We start from the raw sequence: 7,500 nt of genomic DNA, 5'->3' as shown, positions 1-7,500 counted from the left end.
CCAGACTGTCGGCCATCTCCTGACTCTCCCGCTCCACCTTCACGTCAAACGCCAGGATCACGGCATACCTGCAGACAACACGTCAACACGTCAGCACACTACAGGTGAGCCCAGGTGTAGGACACATTATCACCTACACAAACACATCAAGTGTTCTGGGCCTTTGTCTCACGGAAAGATTTAAACTCTGTTTCACTATGTGTTGGAACACAGAACATATAAACATATACATCTAAAGTAAATCTAATCTCATCAGATTATAATAGATTATAATCAGAATTATAATATCAACAGATTATAATCAGAATTATAATATCAGATTATAATCAGGATTATAATATCAGATTATAATCAGAATTATAATATCATCAGAATTATAATATCATCAGATTATAATCAGGATTATAATATCAACAGATTATAATCAGGATTATAATATCAACAGATTATAATCAGGATTATAATATCATCAGAATTATAATATCATCAGATTATAATCAGGATTATAATATAATCAGGATTATAATATCATCAGAATTATAATATCATCAGATTATAATCAGGATTATAATATCAACAGATTATAATCAGGATTATAATATCAACATATTATAATCAGGATTATAATATCATCAGATTATAATCAGGATTATAATATCATCAGATTATAATCAGGATTATAATATCACCAGATTATAATCAGAATTATAATATCACCAGATTATAATCAGAATTATAATATCATCAGATTATAATCAGGATTATAATATCAGATTATAATCAGGATTATAATATCATCAGATTATAATCAGGATTATAATATCAACATATTATAATCAGGATTATAATATCAACATATTATAATCAGGATTATAATATCACCAGATTATAATCAGGATTATAATATCACCAGATTATAATCAGGATTATAATATCACCAGATTATAATCAGAATTATAATATCACCAGATTATAATCAGAATTATAATATCACCAGATTATAATCAGAATTATAATATCACCAGATTATAATCAGAATTATAATATCAACAGATTATAATCAGAATTATAATATCATCAGATTATAATCAGAATTATAATATCAGATTATAATCAGAATTATAATATCATCAGATTATAATCAGAATTATAATATCATCAGATTATAATCAGAATTATAATATCATCAGATTATAATCAGAATTATAATATCATCAGATTATAATCAGAATTATAATATCATCAGAATATAATCAGAATTATAATATCATCAGATTATAATCAGAATTATAATATCATCAGATTATAATCAGAATTATAATATCATCAGATTATAATCAGAATTATAATATCACCAGATTATAATCAGAATTATAATATCACCAGATTATAATCAGAATTATAATATCACCAGAAAGAACGAGCTGCTGCAACATATTAGCAGATAAATCAGTTTCTTACTGAATGTCGTGCTCCAGCATCGCGGACGCTCTCATCACGTCCTTCTTGTGCACCGGGCCGATGTTGATGCCAGCGTACTGCACACACACACACACACACACACACACACACACACACACACACAGAGACAGAGACAGAGACACACACAGAGGTCAGACAAGCTGCTACCTGTTGCAGAGTAACATGGAACATGTTTCACAGAAAAACAAGGTGTGAAGCTCTTCATGGTGGACGTTGGACTCACGGGGACTTTGGACGTGCGCAGATACTCCAGCAGAGCCTCCAGAGAGCCGAGCGTGGACGCCTGCACGTAAACACCTTTCTCCTCCATCTTGATGGAGTTCAGCGTCCGTTTGAGCTCCCGCACCAGCTCGTCCTGAAACACACACACACTTATTTAAAGACAGAAAATAATAATCACTCCTTTCAAAACCCACAAATGTTGGAATACGTGTTTTTATAGCGTTATGTAATTATTCAGATTCACTGTTGAGCAGCTTTTAAGCTATAAAAATAAAACGTATCTTCTTTGATGTCTAAATTTAAAAAGGTAAATGTTTTCTTTATGTTTGCTTGTGAGGTTTTTTTGTATCTTAATAGCTGTGCAAATAAAATATATATTACATAATGTCCCCATGTTCAGAGAATCGATGTTTAAAGTGTTTTAAAGGTTATTCCACGAGTCCAGAGCATTGTGTGTGTGTGTGTGTGTGTGTGTGTGTGTTACCCTCAGGACGGGGATCTCGTCGTCTTTGAGAGCCACCAGCAGGGGGAGCCCCGCCAGCGTCTTCTCCAGGTCTTTACCCAAAATCTTCACACCCTGCGCCGTCGACACCTCCTTGTGCTTCTCGTACGTGCTCTACACATACACACACACACACACACACACACAGACACAGACACACACACACAGAGACACACACACACACACACACACACAGACACACACACACACACAGAGACACACACAGAGACACACACACACACACACACACACACACACACACAGACACACACACAGAGACACACACACACACACACACACACACACAGAGACACACACAGAGACACACACACACACACACAGACACACACACAGAGACACACACACACACACAGAGACACAGAGACACACACACACACACACACACACACACACACACACACACACACACACACACACACCTTGTTATTACAGAGTCTCTGCATTTGAAAAACGTCGTGAAAATGTGCAAAAAATGACGTCAGAATTTAAAAAATAAAGAAATTTATGCGACAAAACATCTTAAAAATAAAATGTGAGGGTTTTAAACAATCCTACAAATAAAATAATACTAACAATATCAGCGCAGCCTCAGCTTCTGACGCTGTGCACAAGAAAAAACCAAGCTGATTTAGAATTGAACAGTCAGGCTTTTATTTTGAAATAAACGACTTTACCTTGACTCTGAGCTCCTTCAGGGGGGGGGGCAGCAGCAGCCCTCTGATCTGCGTTACGATTGGTCCCTCCACTCCCGGCACGATGATGGTCTGTCCCTCCCGCAGGCGGCCGTTGATCAGGATGACGTCGATCGTGGTTCCCATCCCGGGCAGAGCTTTCACCTGGAATCAGACTTCATCACGAACGCGCTCTCACACGTGGTGGTCAACACTACAAAATAAGAGTCTCTTACCTCCATGACCTGAGCCCGCAGCTCGTCGCAGTGCGCTAGCCGGCGGGCTAACATGGTCTGGGTGAGCTCGACCAATAGAGCAATGAGGTTTCCCATCCCGTCGCCACTGTGGGCCGAGGTAGGAACCAACGACACGAACGTCCGGGGGTCTTTATTCTCGTAGAACAAGGCGGCGTTAAGACCCTGAGGGACAATAACACAACTCAGTGAAGGGGTCCCTCGGGGCTTTAGTACCGAAACATATTCCATATATATTAATACATAAATATATGAATACATATTGTATTTATATATAATAAATCAATACATGAATATATATTGCTTTAATAAATAAATATATTGATACATCAGGAGTGATATCAGTACATAAATACATTGTATTAATATTGAATACATTCATTGTTATTGATTTGTTAAATAACGGAACGCTGTGATTGGTGGGTTGAGCGATGATGTAATGATTGACACCTGCTGGGCGAACTCCAGGATGATGGACTTGGCTCTCTCGTCGAACTCGTCCTTCGTGTTCTTCTTCTGCTTCTTCAGCGTAGCCGTGATGTCCGTCTCCGGACTCCTCTTCCAGTCGTACAGACGGTCGATCTGTGGACAAACAACAACGCCGTCACAGAAGAAGAAGAAGAAGAAGAAGAAGAAGAAGAAGAAGATGGCGAAGGACGAGGAGGAGACTGACCTTGTTGAGGGCGACAATGAAGGGGCACTTCTTCTCCTTCAGCAGGTTGATGGACTCGAGCGTTTGAGGCTCCAGGCCGTGCATGATGTCCACCACCAGGATGGCGATGTCGCACAGCGAGCTGCCTCTGTTCCTCAGGTTACTGACGGACAGACACAGGTTCACATCAAGAAAACGTTGCAGGCTCATTTTTAAATGCATCAGAGCATCAATATTTAAAGTGTTGTAGGTTATTCCACGAGTCCAGAGCAACATGTGTGTGTGTGAGAGAGTGTGTGTGTGAGAGAGAGGAGAGTGTGTGTGTGAGAGAGTGTGTGTGTGTGTGAGAGAGTGTGTGTGTGTGAGAGAGTGTGTGTGTGTGAGAGAGAGGAGAGAGTGTGTGTGAGAGAGAGAGGAGAGTGTGTGTGTGAGAGAGAGGAGAGAGTGTGTGTGAGAGAGAGGAGAGAGTGTGTGTGAGAGAGAGGAGAGAGTGTGTGTGAGAGAGAGGAGAGAGTGTGTGTGAGAGAGAGGAGAGTGTGTGTGAGAGAGAGAGGAGAGAGTGTGGTGTGAGAGAGAGAGAGAGAGTGTGTGTGAGAGAGAGAGAGGAGTGTGTGTGAGAGAGAGAGGAGAGAGTGTGTGTGAGAGAGGAGGAGAGAGTGTGTGTGATGAGAGAGGAGAGGAGTGTGTGTGAGAGAGAGAGGAGAGAGTGTGTGTGAGAGAGAGGAGAGAGTGTGTGTGAGAGAGAGGAGAGAGTGTGTGTGAGAGAGAGAGGAGAGAGTGTGTGTGAGAGAGAGGAGAGAGTGTGTGTGAGAGAGAGAGGAGAGAGTGTGTGTGAGAGAGAGGAGAGAGTGTGTGTGAGAGAGAGAGGAGAGAGTGTGTGTGAGCGGAGAGGAGAGAGTGTGTGTGAGAGAGTGCCTGTGTGAGTGAGAGTGTGTGTGTGAGAGAGAGGAGAGAGTGTGTGTGAGAGAGAGAGGAGAGAGTGTGGTTGGTGTGAGAGAGAGGAGAGAGTGTGTGTTAGAGAGAGAGTGTGTCTTGAGAGAGAGGGAGAGGAGTGTGTGTGGAGAGAGAGAGAGTGTGTGTGTGAGGAGAGAGAGTGTGTGTGTGTGTGTGAGTGTTTACCTGAAGGACTCGTGTCCCGGTGTGTCGATGATCAGCATGCCGGGGATTCGGAGGTTTTCTTTGTCAAACTGCAGACAACCGACAGTTCCTGAATATTAATCACATTATAATTATTTTATTAAACAACGAACATTAAAAGTTTGTTGTCGTACGTTTTTCACCATCTTCGTCTGCTCCTCGATCGTCTCTTTGGGGACGTTTGTGGCTCCGATCTGCTGCGTGATCCCTCCGGCCTCGCCGTCCTGAACGTTAGTGTTTCGCCAGCTATACACACACACCACACACACACACACACAACACACAGACACACACACACACACACACACACAGACACACACACACACACAGGGTTACAACAGTAATCCTACAACACACTACATGAACATGATAAAAAGTTTTTCTATTGTTGAACTCTAAACTGTTAATAGTACCAAGTTAACGGTCAGTGAACGTCTCCTTGTGGAGGATCTTGAACGTTAGTTAACGGTCAGTGAACGTCTCCTTGTGGAGGATCTTGAACGTTAGTTAACGGTCAGTGAACGTCTCCTTGTGGAGGATCTTGAACGTTAGTTAACGGTCAGTGAACGTCTCCTTGTGGAGGATCTTGAACGTTAGTTAACGGTCAGTGAACGTCTCCTTGTGGAGGATCTTGAACGTTAGTTAACGGTCAGTGAACGTCTCCTTGTGGAGGATCTTGAACGTTAGTTAACGGTCAGTGAACGTCTCCTTGTGGAGGATCTTGAACGTTAGTTAACGGTCAGTGAACGTCTCCTTGTGGAGGATCTTGAACGTTAGTTAACGGTCAGTGAACGTCTCCTTGTGGAGGATCTTGAACGTTAGTTAACGTTCAGTGAACGTCACCTTGTCGAGGATCTTTGTCTTCCCGGTGTCGACGTGTCCGAGCACACACACCACGGGCGACCTCAGCGTGTCCACGTCGGTGTTTCTGATGCTCTCCGCTCTGCGTTTCTATAGGAACACAGACAGGGCGGTGAGTGACAGACGGGCTGCGGGGAGACGAGCTCTCGCTCCTCCCGATCTCCTCTCACCTCGATCCTCCTCTTGGCGCGGTCGTACAGCCGCTCGTCCTTCGTCCTCCCGTCGTCGTCGTCGCTGTCGGTGCTCTCGTACTCGCTCTCCTTCCTCCTCTTCCCCTGACTCACCACCACCGGTGCAGGCGGCGCCGTCACCTCCTTCTTCTCCGCCTCTTCCTCGCTTTCCTCCTCATCGTCTTCCTCGTCATCGTCCTCGTCCTCGTCCTCCTCGTCTTCCTCGCTGCCCGTCGGGTGCGGGGGAGCCGTGGCGTCCTCCTTCACCTCGATGTGGACTTTCTTCAACTCTAACACAGGAAACGTTTTAAATCGTTTTCTCTTCCTTTACATTTAAAAACATCGACTTCACCTTCGTTGAGATATTTATACGTTCTATTTGTTTTTATTTGTGTCTTATTCATTTAGCAGTGGCGCTGCTCACGCTGCTGGCGCTGCTCACGCTGCTGGCGCTGCTCACCTTTCTCCTCGTCGGTGGCGATGGCCTCCCAGTCGTCTACAGCAGCTTCTGCCAACGTGTCCAGCGGGGGCAGCAGACTCACCGGTGTTGTACTGCTGCAGCAGCGCCTCCAGCAGCTCCTCCCAGTGCATTGTGGGAGCATGCTCCTGCAGGTTGGCGACGGGCGAGGGGACGCTGGGCGTGGCGTTGCTGTGGATCCCGGGGCAGGAGGGGCGGAGCACGGCGCTGAGGGCGGCGTGGTCGGCCGAGTGCAGCAACGTGCAGTGATGGTACGACGACTTCCTGCTGAGCCGGGACGCACTGCCTGCAAACATTATCATCGTACACAAATTACTTTTATTCATCTATTTTTACATCTTCTCAAATATTTAAACCTGTTTTAATCTCTCAAATGTTTTCGTAATGTTTACATGGAGTCACATAAAATAATACATCTGTAAAAGCAAAGACTGGAAATATAAAGAGGGTTTCTTTATCTTTTATCAAGTAAATAAATATATATTAAAAATAAGCTTAAATGTATTATTTTATATTTTGTTATTTGTCTTTATATTCCCACACTTTTTACAGATATTATTATTATTATTATTATTATTATTATTATTATTATTATTATATCTCCCTGCCTGAGATCTTCAGGTGTCCGTTGAGTAAAATGTCGAATCTCTCGGTGGCGCGGACGTCGAGTGCGGGCCGGAGGCGCCTCAGAGCCTCCGTGACGACCTTCAGGTTCTTCTGCCGGTCGTACGCCTTCTTAGAGCTGAAGAAGGTCATGTTGAGGTTCCCAAGGTCGTGGTAGACGGTCCCGCCGCCGCTGCGCCTGCGGGCCAGAGGCACCCCCGCCCTCCTCATGGCCGGCAGGTTGCACTCGGCCCACGGGTTCTGGTGGCGCCCGATGACCACGGCTGGCCGGTTCCTCCACAGCAGCAGGACGCCGCGCTGCTGCAGGTCCACGTTGGCGTCGATCCAGTCCTCCAGAGCCAGGTTCTGGTGCACGTCGGTGGACTGGGAGTGCAGGACGAGCCCCGCGGCGCCGCTGAAGGTGGAGCTGCTCCGACACACACCGAC

The 7,500-nt window shown here is 44.5% G+C and overlaps 1 protein-coding gene across 1 annotated transcript in view; it reads right to left on the bottom strand.

The window, feature by feature from the left end:
- LOC115004948 (eukaryotic translation initiation factor 5B-like) overlaps positions 1-7,500 on the bottom strand; it is a 13,022-nt gene that overhangs the window by 3,647 nt on the left and 1,875 nt on the right. Inside the window, 15 exon segments of the mRNA XM_029426702.1 lie at positions 1-68; positions 1,462-1,538; positions 1,706-1,837; positions 2,189-2,320; positions 2,902-3,063; positions 3,135-3,317; positions 3,603-3,734; positions 3,826-3,967; positions 4,924-4,991; positions 5,076-5,187; positions 5,780-5,892; positions 5,973-6,262; positions 6,433-6,480; positions 6,515-6,736; positions 7,059-7,500. The exon segment at positions 1-68 is cut by the window's left edge and continues 97 nt beyond it; the exon segment at positions 7,059-7,500 is cut by the window's right edge and continues 71 nt beyond it. Of these exon segments, the coding sequence (XP_029282562.1) occupies positions 1-68; positions 1,462-1,538; positions 1,706-1,837; positions 2,189-2,320; positions 2,902-3,063; positions 3,135-3,317; positions 3,603-3,734; positions 3,826-3,967; positions 4,924-4,991; positions 5,076-5,187; positions 5,780-5,892; positions 5,973-6,262; positions 6,433-6,480; positions 6,515-6,736; positions 7,059-7,500 (2,323 nt within the window).

This window comes from Cottoperca gobio, unplaced genomic scaffold, assembly GCF_900634415.1.
Source record: "Cottoperca gobio unplaced genomic scaffold, fCotGob3.1 fCotGob3_230arrow_ctg1, whole genome shotgun sequence".
NCBI classification, from domain to species: domain Eukaryota; kingdom Metazoa; phylum Chordata; class Actinopteri; order Perciformes; family Bovichtidae; genus Cottoperca; species Cottoperca gobio.
The sequence above is the reverse complement of the archived record's forward strand: the minus strand, read 5'-3'. Positions and strand labels throughout refer to the sequence as shown.